This window comes from Corvus moneduloides, chromosome 7, assembly GCF_009650955.1.
Source record: "Corvus moneduloides isolate bCorMon1 chromosome 7, bCorMon1.pri, whole genome shotgun sequence".
Taxonomy (NCBI): domain Eukaryota; kingdom Metazoa; phylum Chordata; class Aves; order Passeriformes; family Corvidae; genus Corvus; species Corvus moneduloides.
The window spans coordinates 10,615,833-10,636,411 of NC_045482.1; the positions used below are offsets into that span (position 1 = coordinate 10,615,833).

The 20,579-nt window shown below is 39.8% G+C and overlaps 1 protein-coding gene across 15 annotated transcripts in view; it reads right to left on the reverse strand.

Annotated features, from left to right (window-relative positions):
* ANKRD44 (ankyrin repeat domain 44) overlaps window positions 1–20,579 on the reverse strand; it is a 132,063-nt gene that overhangs the window by 12,987 nt on the left and 98,497 nt on the right. For 6 of the 15 annotated variants that reach the window (XM_032113970.1, XM_032113975.1, XM_032113967.1 and 3 more), the window contains exons 15-21: window positions 19,770–19,853; window positions 18,679–18,790; window positions 7,585–7,656; window positions 5,930–6,131; window positions 2,041–2,119; window positions 864–981; window positions 227–443 (exon numbers count right to left, since the gene is read on the reverse strand). In XM_032113970.1, coding sequence (XP_031969861.1) covers window positions 227–443; window positions 864–981; window positions 2,041–2,119; window positions 5,930–6,131; window positions 7,585–7,656; window positions 18,679–18,790; window positions 19,770–19,853 — 884 coding nt within the window. Of the gene's footprint in view, window positions 1–226; window positions 444–863; window positions 982–2,040; window positions 2,120–5,929; window positions 6,132–7,584; window positions 7,657–13,345; window positions 13,373–18,678; window positions 18,791–19,769; window positions 19,854–20,579 lie in introns of all 15 variants that reach the window. The other 9 variants (XM_032113982.1, XM_032113971.1, XM_032113976.1 and 6 more) reach the window with 4 other exon arrangements.

Below are 20,579 nucleotides of genomic sequence, written 5' to 3' on the forward strand. Positions count from 1 at the left end.
TGTGACGTGAGGCAAATGAGCTGCAACATCCCTGGGAGTTATCACTGGAAATTTCCGGGGCCTCTGAGCTGAAGGGTGCACATAGTAAATGCTAACTACACACAGCAAACAGAGATAATTTGTCTCTTCATTTCAAGCCACTCCAAGTGTTCTGCTGCTTTGTTACCACGTTTCCCTACAGCTGAGGCCACCCTTGACCGGGGCAGAAGTCCCGGGAGAGCCTTACCATTGTAAGAAGCCCAGTGCAGGGGCGTGTAGCCCTGGTTGTCCTTCAGGCTGCAGTCCTCCTCGGAAAGTGCCACCTGCAGTAACTCGCTCAGCCACGTGGCGTGACCCCGAGCTGCTGCAAAGTGCAGAGGTGTCCTGCCTCTGGCATCTTTACACAAAATAGAGACCTCTTTCTCTAACAGCATCTGAACACATTCTTCATGTCCAGTCATGATCTGATAACAAAGAAATGAGTAAAGAAGTTGACATAACACGGATTCTTCCCCAGGAAATACAGAATGTGATTGATGCCTGTGAACATGAAATGGTCTGGGATGGGATTCAGCAGCCAGAGATTAAAATCCCTTTGCTCACTTGCTGAACTGCTCACTGCAGTTATCATAAAGTTCTGTATAAATATCATCCCTTACATCAGCTCCACATTGGGTAAGAAGCTCGACTTAGCTAGGAAAGTCTAGCTTAGTCAAGCTGGACTAAAAAAGATTAGATCTACCTCAAGTTTCATTGCCTCTAGAAAAAACTTACAGGACTTCCTTGCACCATTCCATGTTCTCTAGATTTAAATATCCCTGTACTTATAAGTGAGTCATAGTCACAGTAAAACAAATAATAAAGGATTATAAAAATTAAGTCACCCCTCGATGTAAAGCTGTGCATCCCAGGAGATCAGCTGCATCTACAGATGCTTCTTTTTCAAGTAATAAAGAAACAGCATCAATGTGCCCATATGCCACTGCAAGCATTAGTGGAGTTCTAGGAAAAAAAAAGAAAACCAGAGCAGTCATAGCTATAAAATGACATACTGCTTGTCCCTGCTATAACTTACACAGAGAGAAATCAGGAAACCCTGCATTTCTTGCCACTCCTACCCACAAACCGGTTTTTTTTTCACCATATTCATATATGACACCCGAGTGAAGACATTTGTATGAAATTATTAAGATGTTTAACAACCAACTGCCATGACTGAAATAGTAACAAACCCACTTGGTAAGCAGTTTACAGAGCAACATCATTCAAGACAATCTGTTCTCTTAATAACCTACAATTTCTGTCACCTCCAGTGACACATGAGTTTTACAATACCAAGTCTTGTGAATGCATGTCCCTACTAGTTACCAAGATGACAATGACCTAAAGTGTTTCTTTTGCAAATGCTGCACAGTTGCTTAAAGGGGATGAAGGGACATGAGGAAAATATGCAAGCTAAAATTTGGACTAACATATCTTTCATTTTTGTCTGAAAGAGATCTATTCTCCATCTATCTTTAGGCAAGACTAATACCATTTAAAATTATATGTGCAGACATTACATGTACATTATATGTTCCAGACACCCCAAATTAGTTCCTTAAACCATTTACATTTTCACTTAAAAATATATCTTATCCTCCCTCTATAACTGCCATTTAACAAGCAGTAAAGTTTTTGTAGGAACATCTCAGATGCGTCACCTCAAATAAACACCGTGTCCTACTGCACCAGTCTAATGTACCAAATAAACCTGGAATAGCAACATTTTAGAAAGAAAAAGACTCTATAGAAACATCTCAGGAGCTTGTTCTTTTTTTATTGAATCTGGACCTCAACATCTATAAAAGATTGTTTAAAGTATGAAGCAGAGGCTAAGATTAATGATTAGTCCTTTCCACATGGCTTACATCAACTGAATATGTACTTTGTAATCTCTGCCAAATTCTATGAGGAGAAGTGCAGGAAATACAGTATTTCAAATAAGTACTTTTTTTGTGAGAAATATGAAATGCTATTTGAATTACAGAGCTGGAAAAAAAAATCACAAAGAAAACTTACTGTCCTTTGGCGTCTGTCACATCAGGGTTGTCTGCAACTTCCAGCAACAACCGTAAACAAGGTGTATGGCCATTAATGACTATAAAGGAAAAAAACTATGTTTAATTTCAGATATTTTTCCACTGGGATGCTTATGGATAAGAAATGTCCTTATAAACAAGGAAAACACCATATAAGAGATCAATATTCCCCCAATTTTCATTTCCCTTGTGCCAGTGAAATGGTGAGCTGTTTTTTCCTTGGCGTCACTAGGATGAGGATTGGTTCTCTTTGATACAAAAATCCCAAATGAGTAAAACAGAAATTGTGATTTTCACTACTGAGAAGATTTCTACTAAAGCAGACAGCATTTCAAAATCCCCCAGACTGAGCAGGCAGACAAGGCTTTCTGTGCTCAGGGTTGGAACACAGTAGGAAGTACATTGTCAAGGCTCCTTAATTTTATGTGCACTGCACAAGGAACGACTTCAGTGCTGCTATGAAAGAAAAATCTGCAAAGAATGACCAATGATACAAATGTCATATTCATAAAAGCACATAACACCAGAGACTAAAATTCCCTTTGAGTTTATCCATTTTATAAAAAACAATACTTATCAAAAACATTTGGTTTGGTGGTGTTGGGGGTTTTGGTTTGGTTTTTCGGGGTGGGGGGGGATGTATTTTTGGGTTTTGTTGGGGTTTTTTTATGTAACCCATTGCTGCTAGGAAACAGCTCTGTGTTAGTACATTCTGTAGGGCCTGACACTGAACTCCATCTGTGTGTCAGCTGGCTTTAAGGCTTCAGACTTTCATGGGATGAAGAGACAAATATTTTCTTCTTTGAAAAACAATTCCTGTGCTCAGTAGATATATGTTGTGTTCTTATCACAGCAAGTCATGCATTCACACTGCCTACACCCTGTGGGCTGAGGCAAAACCCTTGGACACCACCTATGTCACATCATGCTGGCAGAGAAACCAGTGCACATCATCAGATTTAAATTACTCATCCAATCTTAGATGCTTTACCCAGAAAAATAAAAAGCATTTTTAGTTATTTACCACTAAGTAATGACATATACATAACATGTAAACAGTTCTGCAGGGCTGATGATTCATTGGCTTGTGAGGGGGGGGAAAAGGTCTGTTCTTTCTCCCAGCAGGAGGAAGAGAAATCATAACTTGTTCACAAAGATGCATGAAAATTATTTTGGTAAACAAGTTTTAGAACAGATACTCCCAGAAACCCCTAGGAGCTGACCCAGTGATTGCTAAGCATTACAGACCCTGCTGGGAATGTTAGTTTTGCCAACAGACCTACAACACTAACACTAGGGGAGCATTTGCAATGGATTCCCTAGGCTAGCCAGAGGAGAGGCTGGTGGTAATAAAATTACACAGGGAACATATAATTTAGGTGAAGGAAATTCTCCATGTTATGAGGTCAGAGGAAGTCTATTCCCTCATGAGGACAGACAGAAAAAAGAAACACTTCATTAGGTGAGTTCTATAGTCGAGTCACAAATCCCTTTACTGACACAAATCTGCAGAATCCTGTATCCAATCCACCACTTGAGGCCTCCTGAGCTCTGTGTTCAGCAATTGTGCCAGTGTAATTAGAAGGAATGAGGGCAAACAAGTTTAAGGACGTGGGCACACATGCCTTCTTGTTTCTTCCCAGTGCACAGTGCTGCATGTGCAGGTGCTCACTTTTGTGTGTGCAAATGCACACTGGCGCTCAAGGGATTAATTCGGCAAGAATTCTGTTTGATTTCTCAAAATACACCGCTTGCCCTCCCACGCTGGCAGCACAAAGCCACTGCGTGTGCGGCAGCTGCAGGCCGAGTTCCCAGCAGGTGGCACCAGGCCTTGCTAAACACTCCTCCCCAGAGCGCTTCCTTATGCGCCGGCCTCGTGGAATCGGCACATTGCAAGGGCCTTTCTAGAGTCGCTGGTGGTACAAGCTTCACTCCAGAGATCATTTCCACAGAACTCTGAAGAGCTCTTGCTGGAAGGTTCTTAACGTTGTCTCAATGGATATTTACCCAAAGTACACTTAACTCACATTTGAAAGCTTTCAAATTTCTGACAGTTGTGAATTTCCTTTACTAAGGAGTTCAAATACTCAACCCATCTGAGCATTTCTTTCCCTTCTGCTCAGGGTACATGTTCCCTTTTGTGTTTTCATTCCTGGGTGTAGGATTTTTTTGCCTTTTTTTTTTGGTTGGGCTTTTTGTATATGTGGTTTTCTGATTTTTCTTTTTTTTTTTTAAATACATATCTGACTTACTTTGCTTCACTGCAGATTTAAAGAACAGTTTATTTGTATGCCTGGGAATGTTTTTTAATCTGAGAAGCAAAAAGCATCATGGACCAGAAAAGTGTACAATGAATCTTCCTACTGGTTTTACATGGAAGGCACTCAATACTACAGCCATGAAGGTGATTAAAAAACAAATTAAAAGGGGGAGGACGACACAATCAGAATTTATATGAAGGTAAGAAGGGTGTGTATTAAAATAACATCTTCTATTCAACAAATTTACTCAATTTACTCAACAGATTCATATTTTAAGTCAGAGCTGCTAAAAAAATATGGCTTTGTTACCATTTACTTTTCTCAGTACTGAAGAACATTTACAATTCAGTTGTGACAACTAAAAACTTATGTCACTATAACCACATTTTTAAATAAATGAAAATCTTTGCTATAGTGACAATGTACCAGACAAAGCCACACCTTGTTCACATCAGATCCCAAGATATGTTTGAAGTAACTACAGGGAAAGCTCTTGACCAACACAGCTCAGTTTGTGGCAGGACTAATATTGATTTCAATTAATTAAACCATCAGTATTTATCATGGGGAGAAATGTACTCAGTTCTGATGCGAAATTCAAGAAGACAAGGCATTTTTAGTATGCAGTGTGGATCCATTACAAGCATTTCTTTCAGTACTGCAGACAAAATTGATAAGTTTATTTGACCTCATGTTTCTAGGTTGCACTTACATGATCACACACAGAGAATAAACTGATACTACAGCATATAAATGCATTTCAATCTAATCAAGATTAAAAGATAAGCAGAAAGACAATTAAGTCAGTCCTGAATTAATTATCCATGCGGTATTAATTTTCCTTCCCACTAGAGGCCACTGCTATCCTGTACGGAGCCCCTGCTGGAACAGCAGAGGAGACACGTTCCCTTTGGCACCTCTGTGTATTTACCTGACAGGTACATGTCAAATAATAACCTTCAAATAAATGACAAAGTCTACATTTCCCAGCTAATTTTGCTTGTTACATAATTAACACCCCACACATGAGGAACGGAGCAGGCTGCCAGCAAGCGCAAGTTCACAGGCTGCCAAAGGAGGAGGAGGAGGCCTGAAAGAGGGGGGTGAATTTCTGTGGTGTTGCCACTGGAAATGGTTGCAAGTCTTGAACACCAGAAAAATTTCATTGCCAATCAGAGCCCACATGTATTTTTCAGCCTTTCTTCCAAAGGAGAAGCAGTGAGGCAAGTATTCCTTCCTCCCCCGATTATTTGGCTGAAGAACCAGCAAGAGAAGGTGTCATGAGGGAAACATCACACCTCCTGAAGAGTGGGTGGTAATAGAGAGGTAAGGTAGAGGCAAGCAGGTAAGGGCAGAGCAGTAGTGGTGTGGAAAAATACGGGATTCTGTGTGAGGGAGGACTGAACCACAGGGATAGAGGGAAAAAAGATGAATGAAACAGAAGAAAAAGGGTTTAAATGTACAACATCAGCAAACAAGTGTCACTCCTCAGCACTTGGGAGAATGTTCTTCCCTTTAGAAGAAATGTGCATAGCAGCAGTAGGTAAGCAAAGGTACCTGCTTCAGTGCAGGGTTTATACCACAAGAGTAGCATAAGATCACGCTCACCTGAGGCATGGAGGGGGGTCCTTTTGGTGACATTGTCCTTTACGGTGACAGAAGCACCCTGGCTGATGAGAGCTTCCACACACTCTGCATGTCCTTTAAATGCAGCCAAGTCCAGAGCAGTGCGTCCCTTCTCATCCTTAATATCCAGATCTACCAGAGATTGGAGAAGTACCTCCAGAGCTTGATGATGACCATTATAGGCCTAGAAGTATGAAATGTGTCATGTAAAGAACACAACTCCTGTCTTTCAAAGACTTTTCACATAAATTCCATAATAAATAAAATCCAGCCCTTTCAGTGTCTCCTAAACACAACAGAAATCACAGTTTTCTTGATTCCTTATGACTCTCTCTTCAACCTGAAAGGATTTTTCCAAATTACACTGTACCCAAGAAATTAAAAAATTCCTAATGTTTAGGAAAAGAAATTACGATTCTTGATCTGCTCTAACCTTCTAGCACAACCCAAAGCTAGGAAATTTCAGGCAATAATTTGCCAATCCAGCACAGGTCAATCATCAATTCATTTTTCATATGCTACAGGATCTGACAGGGAAACGTTTGCTTCCAAAACTGGATTCACTAGAGAGATCCATGGATTATCACCCAACTGGTGCTGAATTCAACACATGTGCTGGTCTCCAACTAAAGCGATTCTCAAACCAGATTTTTGTGCAAATATAAACACAAACTTGACCTGCTGTTTATAGCTGATGATTCATGGAGAATTCCTGCCACTTGGTAGAACAACTACAGTGGACAAGTAGATGCACTTCCAGACCTACAGCCACACTGAGGCCAACAGCATTTGTGCACAGGTGGAATTGCAAAAACCCAGTGGACAGTGCCAGAAACTGGAAACGTCTTGTTCAGCTTTGTAGGGCCTGTCCTCCTCTCCTCACTGTCAGACTCACAGAGAGCATCCTTTTTATTTACACACAAATGTATAATTAGTATTTTCAGAGTTGAAGCTGTGAACTCTCCATGCCTGCAGATACTCAAAATGTGATGGGGCACAGCCCTGAAAAAATCTGCTCTAGCTGATTCTGTTTTTACCACAGAGGCGGGACTTGATCTCCAGAGGTCCACGTCAACCTCAGCTATTCTGTGATTCTGCACAAAAAATCTGGGAAGAGGAATCATGAATCTTGATCTCTTGGGACAAGGGAGCTATTGTTATCTCTGAGACTCCATGTGCTGGATCCTGTTGTGATCTGCCAGTCTCCATAGCATTCTCACAGGGCACTGCTGGTGTTTCAAAGCACACTTTCTCACACCCTGCTGTGTACCTAACAGTTTTTTTGCACTGCACCTCTTCACCAGAACATCAGAGAATCTCATTCCATGATCAAAGCCATAGGCTCAAACTCTGGCCCCGTATTTATAAACTAGTTCTAAACACAAGAGGGAATTTCCATTTAATTTCACCTCAGTGTCTGTCATCTTCTTACCCAAATGTTAGTCAGTAACAACCAAGAGCTTCAACTGCCAAAAACTTAATTAACGATTCCAGCCCAGAACCTGGCTTTGTTATATCTAGGCCTACATCCCTTCCCACACTTTTCAAAACAAGCCTACAGTTAAACTTGCAAGGACAGAGATTAAGGAACTCTACTAGGAGATACTGATCAAACACTTTACACATCTCATACTTACAGCTAAATGCAAAGGACTTTTTGTAGCGGCAGAATCAGATTCCTCAAACATATTGTTCGTTTTTTCCAGAAGCTGGGAAGAAAAAAATAAAAAGACTTAAAACATTTTTACATGAGACAGGATAAATTTTCATGGACTATAAATCTATAAATCAGCAAAGATATATTTTGGCCACAGTAATTATTGAAGTAATTATTCAAGCTTTTCTGCACTTTTTAAACCAGTTTAAAAGCTTGTTGTGAACATCCTTACCTGATTAATTAGTCTCCATGAAATCCTGGGGCCTGCTTGGGTGCGAAAGGAGCTCCCAAAACAATGGACTTGTGGAATAGAGCCCTCAGTAAGTTTATGTTGGAGAAGGCTCAGTTTCATGATTACACAGCATATGCAAACCTTGTCTGATACAGTGCTTTGGGTAATTCTGACACATAATTAGCACTGGGAATAATTATAACTGACCTGTGAATCATTGATAAATTATAAAATTGACTGAAAGAACAATCTGCTCCTACAATGACAGTCTTCCAAAATGCAACATGTCCCTGAACTCTTACAAGCATCCAGTAACATCTAGTAACAATTTTGTATGATCCTCTTCATTTCAAGGGATCCTAAAGCATTTTAAGGCTTAAAACCAAGGGCATTTCCATCCATCTAGGAGGAGGAGCTATGGAAAAGCACCATTCCACAACAGGACATGAACCCTGACAACTTATCCAGCTGAGGCTGCAAAGAAAATCGTACACAGTGTTGACAATGCTATTCACAATTGAACATTTGTTGAGTAGCACTGCTCATGTGCATGGCCTTTTGCTTAATAATTACTCAGAGTTAGTCTCCAAAAGCCTTTGGGACTGGAAATTAGCATTTTTCAGAAGATCAGCAATGGGACACTGTATAAAAGAAAGAAAAGCATCACAGTCAGCTAAAACAGACTTGTAATGTTTCTAAGGCTACAAGTAAATTTTTCAGTCTTTTTTAAGGTTTTTCATTTGGTTGGTTGGCTGGTTTGGGTTTCTTTTAAGACAGAGTAAAGAATTAATTAAAAGACTGAAAAAGAAGAAAGGAAGTACGTTTTTGTGACAATCTGGACAATTCCAGGCTATGTCAACATGGAAAATTCTCTAAAGAGACCATGAAAGGCTGCGGGGGGGCTTGCCTATGCTGCAAGATGATAGCATATTCCTAAACACTGACGTAGACCTGAACTTTTGGTGAACTTAGTCTGCAATAGACCTGTATCAATGGTAAATTTATCCAAAAATCAAACGGGAATACAAATTAGCCTTAATAATGCATAAAGTGTTACAAATCTGTTATTAAACAAGGACAGCCATCTGAATCCTATGGAGAAGCTAGACAATTAAGCAGTAATTTCATTTACCTGTATATTTTTTGCCTAGCAATATATCAAGACTATGTGTTGATAAAAATACCAGTCATCAGCAAGTAGGTGTGTAAATTAACAGGTAATGCAAATTTTAACACTTCCCTACAGCTAAGGGGAAGGAAAAAAATCAAGCCTCCCACCAGTTTCTTGGTAGGTTTGGGGCAGAGTTAAGAAACGCATTTGGTGTTGCCATGTGGAACCACCTCCAGTTAAGATACTGTTCTTCTCTTATATAAGAGAGCTGTGAACAGGATGAAGCAATAGCCAGCTCTGAATACACAAATACATCTGATTTTCTCTAGTGAGTAAACAAGCTAAAAAATCCCACCAAACAAACCCAAGCACTAAGCCTGTTCCCCTGCCTACCTGATACTGGCCTTTAGTCTGTGTCCATGAGGCCAGCACAGCAGACTAACTTAATAATTTTTAATTACATTTATCATCACATGTTGAAATTCCAGGATCAAAATCGTAACAACAAAATACTTCCCTTCACCTGTCAGAAGGCTCCCAAGTCTCCTGGAACAAGGCAGATAATTGCCTTTCAAATAGATTTAAAAAACCACACAGAAAATTGACAGCATTAAGGCTCTAAAGGCACAAATTGTGGGATTGGCGAGTCCCTCACAAAAAGTATCTCCATGGCTTAGAGTCAAAGCATCTTAGGCTGGTGCAGACTAAGCTTAATGAGCTTATTAGTCATAAAGCTGAACATATCCATCATAAAGTCAAGTGTAAACACAAATTTGATAGCAAACCTGGTAGCTCTCAGAAACAGAGCCATACAGTGCAAGAGGAGAAATCATAAAGGAGAACAAGAAGAGGAAGATTAAAGACACAGCACTAATAATTTTTTTGGCATTCCTTGTCAAGCATTGTTTTCTAACAATTAAGTCACTTGAATGATAAACATCATGTAGAAAGAGATAAAAAGTACCAGGTCCAAGTTACCAAGAAATTCTCCCGTTTTACCAGTGTTTCTATGGTTCTATGGATGCATTTATAGTAAATTACATATACTTGCTATAACAACACATAGAACAGTGTGTCCTTGGGGGACTTTAGTTCCGTTATACTTGGAAGAAGCTACCCATAGTTGCATCCGTTTTTAAAAAGGAAAATGTATCATTCATAATAATTTGCCTTGGCAGCCATGGAAGCTTAAATCCCACAGAGCTCACAGAAACATCCCAGCGTGCCTGCTGTGCTGCAATCCATACCTGCCTGTGAAGCTGCCTTTCACCAAAGACAGACAAATAAGCATGAATTACCCAGAGTTTATGGTTACTGGTGGCTGACTGGAGAATGTCCCAGCATATTATATTTCTTATTTTTTGAGACTTTGAAAGTATGCCTTGTAGCAAATTGCATTTCTCTGTATTGACTGCCACAGATTGTAGGTAGATGTCAGAATTGTGCAAAGACCCTGCATGTGAAATTGAGGGGCACAGGTCAGGTCAGAACCTTTCTAAAGTCAAGGGTACCCTTCTTCTCTTTCTGCCTCTTGGGAATTCCCAGCACGAGCCCTTCACTTTGTATGACAGCACCATTTAATACTGTAAATAATTATTTTGTGAACTGTTCTTCAGACTCGGAAACAGGAACATGAATGCTTTGGGAGGGAGATGCAGACTAGGTAAGATAAAACATCAATCGTTCAGTCCTATTCTTACAAAGTAACAGCACTACAAGGTTGCTATTAAAAACTCTCTTCTCTTCCCCAGTTCAGCATGAAGATGAATAACTTTTACTGTTCTCACCATTTCATTTGTGCAGTAAGGGTATTTACAGGCATAAGAGGATTTACTGCTTGATTTTATTCTGTTGTTCTAATAAATGACTAGATAGCAGAATACAGTGTGGGTTCCCCCCTTCATTTTTGGGGTGTTCAGATATGCCAGGTATTAAGTCAGGATACTTTCTATGATTGTCCTCATAGACTATAATATATTCTAAAATTCAGCTCTGGTTTAAAAAAAAAAAAAAAAAAAGGAGAAAAAAAAAAATAAAGGCAGCTTCATGGAGCATGCCAGCAATTTAAAATTACCACTAAGCAGAAAAAGAGATAATACTTTCATCACGTGTAAAAGTTTTAATCTACACTTCTCAAAGCAAGAGTCAAAAGAAACTTCAAACCATAGACAGTGAAGCGATGGGCACTATCTCAAACCCTAAAAGAGAACAGAACATGTGATCCTGTCCAAGCCATCACGCACAGGCACCTCCAGGCACAGCCATTTAAGTGCACTCCCAGTAGTTATGTCCCAGGTTTGTGCTAACTGGCACTGAAGTTAAAGGGACTTGTCTTTGAGAGTTTTACTGTTTCAGTAAGGCAGCTTCGACATTCCAACACACACACTGCCAGTACTGCTGGTGAACCCCTGCAGTTTGGTGCTATTAATGCTAATTGTAAAATGGCAAAGCATTAGATTGGATGTGTATATTCTAAAAATGGCCTTTACTCTGCAAGGTTATTAATCTAACAGTGTTCCGAAATGGCCACACATGTGAAGAGCTGATCAAAAGGCAATTAAGACAAAAGAAATAGTTGGACACCACTCTTCTGCAATAATTATGCAGCGACACAGCTGATCACTTACAAAGTCATTCAGAAGTGGCAATTAGTCATGATTTTTAATGTCACTTTCTGAACTGAATACAAATATATCAGCTAAGTGTCACTTTGCATCTCATATTTCCTGATAACTTGCAACAGATAATTGTCTCTGCTCCGGGAAAACACACCACTAGCAGCTTCTTTTAAATAAAGGCTTTTCCAGCAAGTAGTCAGCACAAGACTGAAAACCCTCATCAGTTGTTTCTGATGATATAGAAAAGAACAATAAAATTAACCTCTGTACTATTTTATATCAGGGAAGCACATTTTAAAATACCGGAATTATTCCTGATTGAAAAATTCCAAGGTGAAGTGGTACAAACCTATCCTCAGGGGAACAAGCAATCTCGTAAGCTCTCTCCATATTCGTAAATACAAATGATCAAATTATTTTAATTTGATCAGGCTAAAACCAATATGCCTCAACCCAGTGCTGATGCCTTCCCAAGATCAGGCTTTAAAAATCAGATTCATCAGCACTGAAATCAGTTTCACTCACATGCACAGGTATGGGTGAAGCTAAATTAACATAAGCAAGAAGTATTTTCACAAGAGCTTAGGCCGGCTGAGCCTGAAGAGATGTGTTCGTAGTTCCATGCAACTCCTCCAGCATAAAGTTTATGTATCCAATACCCACCAGAATAGTCACCACCATGCACACAGGACACTTACCTGGCATGTAAGAGAACAATGTTCAGGTCTTTAAACATATCTAAATCTGAAAACTCGAGCAGGCCTCCAGGCCACTGGCTGTTCTCAGCTGGGGCACTGCTCTTCTGTTGGAGGTCTTCCACTCCATACAAAATCATTTCATGTTAAGCCATAGGAGTGCCATACTCAGTGGGTCATAGAGACAGGTGATTGTCACCCAGTGAGTATTTATACAATGCAGGACAGCTCCAAATGAGAGTGAGAGATCACCCCCAGTACTAGCCAGCATAATATGTTGCTTACTCCTTGGGATGTAGAGGTCCAATTCCTTTGTCTGTCAGAGCAGAGATTTGAACCTGGGACTTTAACACTCAAATCACATATATCATGTTTCTTTCTGGCCAGAAATTCTACCTCAGAGGTTCTGTAAAACCTCACATTTTGTTTTAAGGACCCTTGTAGCCAGTGAAACTTTTGCAAATGTCATAAAGGTGTGCAAAAAGTATGGGAAAACTTATATTTAGAGAAATTATTATCCTTAAAAATTTCCTCTTTAGATAGAAAACTCAAGGACTGGTGAAATACAGTGACAGTCAATTTTTAAAATGTGCATTTCAGTATTATTTTTGCTACTCTCCTCTCATTTGAGCCTCTACTCTGAAACACACACAAGTACTTTTTAAATTCAAGCTCACTTGAAGCCACATAATTTACATTTCTTCTCCGAAACACTTTAAAATTGGCCACAAACTTCCAGAAAACAGACAAGTGTTGGTTCCATTTCACATGACCAAATGCAAAGTTACTTTGACATCCAGGGAAGTGTCATGCCAGCCAGGTACGTGCACTGGACTCAAAGCTCCTAAGACTGACTGAGGAGAAGCAACAGCCCTGAGCAAAGCTGGAGCCTGCAAGCAGCAGGAAGGAGGAAATCCAGTGGAAGCAGAAGCAGCACACATGCAATTGCTTCATGTACATGGCATGCTGGTTAAGAGTTTTGATTCTTCTTCCTCAGGCTTTACCAGAGTGAATACAAGGATTCACAAAATACTAAGAAGTTTAAATAAAAATACACAACATGCAATCACTTTTCATTTACTCACTATATCCAACGGAGTTTTGCTTCCAATCTAATTAAAAATGTCAATTAGAATTAGAATAATTAAAGACAGAAACATTCAAGTGTAATGGTAATCTGAAAATGTTTCTTGTTTTATTTTTCCTGTACAATAACTGCATTGCAAGCAGTGCATGAGCAGAATCATAGACCTGACCCTGTGTGCCTCATCCCTACACTGCCCACCCCCAGAGAAAATACTCCTGAAGCAATGACACCACAGCCACTGTGAATAGATATCAGTTACATTACTAGCTAAGGGGGGAAGGAAAAGAGGAAAATAATGAGAATGTTTAAGATCAATCACCTCAATTGACAAAACACAGATCAACAGATACATAATACACTCTGTGGGAGGCTTTGCTTAATGAAGTGAGATTGCTTTGGAAAGCCACAAATACCATAAGCCAGTGACAATTTCTGTTTGAAAGCCTGCTTGTGCAGGCAAACATCTTGCCTTGGATAAATAAACCTGACTGCACCCCTAAAATCCCAGTGATCACAACTCTTTCTGAGATAAATGGTCTGATGCAATGCAATAATCCATGATCAAATGTCCTTTTCTTTGGATTCAGTAGATTTGAGCGAGTCAGATATTCTTCACACATAACATTTAAACACCACACACACAGAGACAGACAGGTATTTAAGGCAACAGCAGAAGTCCATGACCTCTTTCCTAACTGAAAGAAAAACGTCTCCTGAAGTTCTGCAGCGGCCTTGTTGCTCTCTGTCAGAAGAAAGCAGATGTGTCTTGCTTCTCCATTCCAGGAAAACGAAAATACAGACTAAGAAATGACAAGATGTGTCAGAGAGACAGAAAATAAACCTGAGAGATGCTAAGCAATATTCTATCCTACAAGCCAAAGTGCCAGCAGGGTGCCTGGGCAAAAGGTAAATTCCTGTACTCATTGAGTTCCTATGCAGCATTAGCTTCCTAGAAAACATTTTTAGAATCAAAATGATCTAGTTTCCAAAACATAAAATCTAAGCCAAATTGCACTTCTATAAACTAACTTATATCAGTGTATCTAGCACATTTGGGCTCCTCTTGATTATTTAAACAGTGGGTACATATTGCACAAATGCTGACATCAAAACTCAACCAATTAAATCAATCTGCCATGATTCTAGAACTGACAGACAAATTAGGTTTATTAAAGTTATTTTTGAGCATTAAGTTTCTAAGTTCTTCTCCTTTTTAGAATCACTTAAGTTAATGACTTTGTGCTTCTCTTCTCTATGTGGGAAAAGCTCTCATAGACCCAGGTACAAAGTAATTCATCACACAAGACACTGCTGGCCCTGCTTTCAGACAAAATGCTCCCTTTAAGAAATAGGGTGTTGGTTGTGGAGACAGACAGGCAATTATGAAGGAGAAAACCCAGGCTGTATCCCCCAAATAGAGATCTGGGTCAGAAGGAGACCTAGGGGCTGCCACTGGGCAAGCATCTGAGCCAGATCTCCATGTGGCAAAAGGATTTTTAACACCTACCCCAGCCACACTGTGATTCATTTATCAGTAATTACCAGTGTCCTGCTCTCAGATGGATGAATGAACAAATTTGTTTTGATAGGAGACAGATAATTAGCAGCAGCCACACTCAAGATTTATGGAGTGTGTGATTTCAATTTCTCCCCAGGTTAAGGAACCAAGTGTTTGAAGGCATGGCTTATCTGTCTTGCAGTGCAAAGCTGCTCTGATCAAAGGTGTTCCCCAGCCTCTCCATTCCCAGCATGGTCTTGTGCTGGCCAGACATCCCCGTCTGCCCCTTCTCCCCAGCACACACAAAGGGATTTGCCCTTTCTTCTGGGCATGGCTTTTGGTTAAACCATGCTCTCCTCCCATCCTCAAATGAATTAGCCCCTGTGACGATTCAATTTCTATTAGTCAAAGAGTGAATTACATTTGCTGATGGAATAAAGAGAAGAGCAGATTAAAAGAAAAAGTATCCATCATTTCTTACAGTCAGAGAAGAGATTTCACTACAGGAGACAGACATTTAATTCTGTTTGCCCCACCATTCCAGAGAAACCTATTTTTATCAGCACAAAGTGCTTGACTGTCTTTCCAGACAGAATTTTAATGTGAAATTACAATTTAAATTCCACTCTTTTCACACCAATAAAGATCTTGTGATAAGAGATCATTTCAATGTAAAAAATGCACAATATTTTTCTTTTTTTCAAAGGAGTTTGATGATGTGATCAGCTCTAAAATACCAGGTAGCAGTCGTGACCGGTATCACCGACGACCAACAGCAAAGTCAGCCCCAGCCTAAACTAACCTGAGGTTATTCTTAGAAGCAGGAAGGCAGATGGGAGTTTCAGTGGCTTGCAAGCACACATGCCCACCATTCAGCCTTTATGAATGGCTCCCTACAGATGGAGAAACAACTGAGGAATCTGCTTCCACTCTTCTCTTTTTAGCAACATCACATCATTCCTTGCAGGGCAACTGTACCACTCATATTCCAGACAACTGAAAGGCCCTCCAGGAAAAAAGCTTCTGTTGTTGAGCTCTGTGGCTGAACACACAAAACATAAATGTTGTTTGGGTCAAAGATATGACCTTTTCACTCTTAATCCTTATTTCTCCTAACACCTCCCCACAAAGAAATGTACCTGTGTTCCAGCCAAGGTATTGGGCTCGCAGTAAACACAAAAGTCAAAGCATGAAATGGTGTTTCCATAGATAAACCAGCCTTTCCCTAAACTGCATTCAAACATGTAAATATTTTATAACGCTGAGAAACTGTGGTGCTTAAAGCACAGACCAAATTCCCCAGTGAAGGAAACTCCACTGGATACTGTATCTTCTTCTTTGGACTTACTTTTGATAGCGAACATTTATTTAGAAATAAGCTCTTTTAGATATCTGTTTAAAAAACCAGGGGAGAGAAGGCAAATCAAAATTAATCCTACAAGGTCTTTTATAAACTTGACATATTCTGGAACAGCAAAATAATTCCCTAATATTTTGCTGAAGTTTGATATTGTGCATGTAGAGAAATACTAGCAATCATTATTCATAGAAAACCAAGATTATTGTTGTACCCACCTTGGCTTAGTTTTGACCAGAATTAAAGCTCCATATTTCATATTAACTCTTTCCTCTAACAAGTTTTAGGCCCATAAAGAACTGTCTTGTTCTAGGGAAGATAATTCCTAGATATTTTCATTTATCAGCTACCAATAATAAACAAAAAATATTTACCAAGGGGATAAAATAGTAAAAGAACAGCTAATATGGCACTGAAAAATAATGGTTTATTTATATAATCCTGCCTCATTTTGCTTTCAGCCCTTCTGCCATCCTGAATCCCAGCATTGCAAAAGAATAAATGCAGTGGTGGTGCCTGTACCAACTGGTTAGTCAGTTATAAAATGTAAAGTTGTTAAACTCAGGACTTGGTAACTCATGACAAAAAAACTGAGTCAGCTTCTTCTGGCAGTGGGTGCAAAGATGATGTTGGATGAGCACAAATGCTTTCTGACACACTTGGCCTTTGTATTCCAGAGAGAAAATGAGATGCCTGTTACCCTCCAAATACCAATGGAAAAATCCTGGTCCCCACAAAACTCTCAGGCTGACATCCTAGCACACAACAGTGGTCCTGTGCATGCAGAGGACTAAAATTCACGGCAGTTTTTTTAATCATTGTACACAGAACAGCTGTGTGACTCTAACTCTGTAAAAGATGCTTGACCTTGGGTTTCCATACCGCAGCTATAGTCACAAATACAGGAAGACTGACAGGGAAGAACACGGAGTTTTTCTGTCCAAATATAGAACACTTGCTGCACAGCTGTCTCTGGCCCACAGTTTGCATTTCACCCCTCCAGAGTTAAAAGAAAATCCAACACCTCTGACATGCACTGCATTCCCAGCTCTTCCTTTTGTCTGCCAAGCCAAAGCAAGGCCAGGATGTGATAGCAGGTCATCGCTTGCAACGATGAGCAATACTGCACGCGCAGGAAATGTGCACAGCAACAAGTATAAGAAAAGAGAGGGGACCTTGCTCCATGCCCAATCCATGCCTCACAGCACACAGGGACTACAATACAGAGGCTGAAAGAGAATCCCCAACGAAGATGCTCCCCCTTCATCCCCACGGGCAGAGTCACCAGAGATCAGTGCTAGGAGAAGGCAAGGCCAAACTCACTGCCACAAGCAACAAAGGAGCAGTGCTGTTTTAAGTTTAATTAAGTTTAATGCTTGCAGGTGGGAGCTAAAAAGGCTTAATACCCCACCTGAAGTTCTGCCCCAGGCTTGCCCTGGCAGTTACTGCCCCAGGTTTCCAAGCTGCTGGGACCAGCTGCAGGCCAGCTGCAGCATTTCCTGTTGTGGCACATGTGGTGTGAAAGCAGCATGTGCTGCGCAGAGCTCCTTCTCAATAACTAAATACTTGACTCTTCAACACAGAAAGAAAGAACCAAACAACACATAACACTCAACAGCACACAGTGTTCCCACTAAAGCATGAATATCTATACAATTTTCCAATTGGAGCTTATCTTTTTGAAGCAATTAAAGTCAATTTATATGTAATATATACTGTATGTATTATATAGTATATATAATGTATATAGTAATAATACATATAATACATATTATATATATAATTTTGGATCACTCTGTATATCAAGCAGTTAACACTCATCTTTATGACACTTTTACAAGTCACAAACGTCTATAAATCTGTTCTATATATCTGCCAAATCCAATGTTTGGCTAAAAATTTTTGGCTTCTTAGAAGATGCAATTACTAATCGCTCAGACCCAGAATATTAAAAAAGGAACACCCAGAAAAAACCCCAAAAGCCTCAGTTACGTGGCATATAAGGTTAATTGTGATTATGGTAACTTTATCAATGTTGCTATTATTTCACCAGAGACAAAAAAAGAAACTGCAGGTATGCAGCTGGCAAAAGTTATTTACTCCCTCAGTATGCAAGTCAGATAAAGTGCCAGGTGGGTCAGGCACATTCACTCATTTACCAGGAACTGTCCCTTACTCCTGGCACATAGGCACATGCTGGGAATATTTTGATCACAGTTAAAATTAATTTGTGCATACATAAACTCCACTCAAAGTCAACCCTTAAGCACCAGATTGTTGAATAAGGACTTGATTATCAAGATGAACATGTTTTTAAGATACATCTGGGTGCAAATATTTGAGTTTACTGCCCCATGTTACAGCTTTTCACAGATTTCTCATTATCCAAAGAACTCCAATAGTAGCCATGAGGGGAGTTCCTGGCACATGCACATTCAGTATCAGCAGACAGAGACTTCCAAAAGTGAGCACTCACCAGTTCCAGACACTGCCGGTGCCCGTAGGCAGCAGCGTAATGCACAGTGTTGTACCCCTCCTTGTCCTGGATGGATGGGTTGGCATCGTTCTGGAGAAGGAACTCTAGACACCTGTGGACAATTCACTGGTGTAAACATGGGCTCACAATATTTAACAGACTCATCCCTTGCTGCAACTGGAAGTGACACTGAAAACAGGCAGTGAATCCTGTATTTTGAGCAGCACCTCAAGTCACTTTTCACCAATAGCTCCTCACATTCACCATGTTTTTAAACAGAAAATCTCCACTCATCTTTGAAGATCAACTTCATGAAAAAATTCTTCTACCTTGTGGTAACTCTTGTGGTTACTCTAGATTACAAAACTGATTTTCTATCACAAAGCCTGAAAGACTGTGTACACAGCCTGGAACTGCTACTCCTCATATAAAAACTCACATATCAAACAACTGGCCTCCAAACGTGCACCAGGGCAGGCTGGAGAACAAAGATTTAACTGAGTTACATGAATATATTCTCTTCTTTGTCAGCTTTTTGTCAATCATGTTTTTCAAAAGATCCCTTTTGCTCTTTCTAGCTCTTGCCACTTTCTCTTATACCATCAAGATACCATCATTTTGTTATTAGTACTTTCTTCCCTAGCCTGTAATCTGTAGTGAATGTAAGGCCATTATACGATAAAGGGGATTTTAAAAAAAAAAAATCATTAAGCAGATAGATGAAAATGTTAATCCAAGTGAATGCATTGAGAAAGCCATTGGCTACTTCTTTTTGCAATGTACACACTATGCTGTGCCTGACACTAAAGACACTGCATGATACTTAAGTGCATGATATTAAAGAATTATAAAATAACTGAAGCTGTACATTTTCCATTAAGAAACTGCAACAAGCACAGAAACAGAAATATCAGTGAATATGTGCACAGAGAAGAGCGTGGAGCTTATTTTCTTTAGGTTAGCCCTCATTGAAGCCAAGCATTGTGTTTAGCAGAACAAAGAATGAGCAAGAACAGAGCGTAAAACTGCAAGCCAAAGCTGAGGCATTCTCCAGAAATGAAGTCCAACTGCTTTTGTGACACCAAACTTACAATGCAGCTTCTTTTTCCTTCATCTCAGTGGTTCTTTCAAGTTCTTCAGCATTTTCATGGGAGTTTCCTAAAATATTCTTTCTTCTTAGCACAGAGGACAGAAAAATGCAACTTATTCTCAAAATATCACACCGATGATTTTGATGCAGTCTGCCACCCATCCCCAATCTCCTCTTCAAGGAGCTACTTCCTCCAGCCAAAAATGAGGATTATTACACAAATTAACTGAGTGCACTGCATGGGTCTGTAGGTAGTAAGTTTTGAAAGCTACAGAGACAACCATAGTGTGGTATTTTATTGTTCCACAAGTCAATGCCAGAAGAAAAAAAATTTCAGATTCTGGTTTCTATCAGATACATTTTGATCATCACTTTCTAGAATCCTTCTGTTTCCCCCACAGCAATATGCACTTTTTTCCTTTCCAGAGAGTAACTCAGGATTACCACACCTTGCTTTCTCCTGCAGTAAGCTACTAGTTCTTCTCCAGAATTTAGGATTTAGAGCAACTTTAATCACTGATACTAAGTCAGTCTATCTCGAGTCTGCATTAGCTGACTTGCCTCACTTTCTGTCAAATATCTTGGCAACACTGTTTGATCTCCGGGTCAGGTTCTTCTCCCTGCTCATTAACTACCCACACCCAGAGTTAATGATGAATATTCTTTGGAATGAGGTTGCCTGACCTTGGAAGTTTTTTGACATGCAGCAGGAAAAAAAAAATTGCTGAACTATAAAATCATGGACTGCAAATAGCATTTCATCTATGTAATAAGGCTTCTTCCAGAACATCTCAAACTGAAAAATTTAATG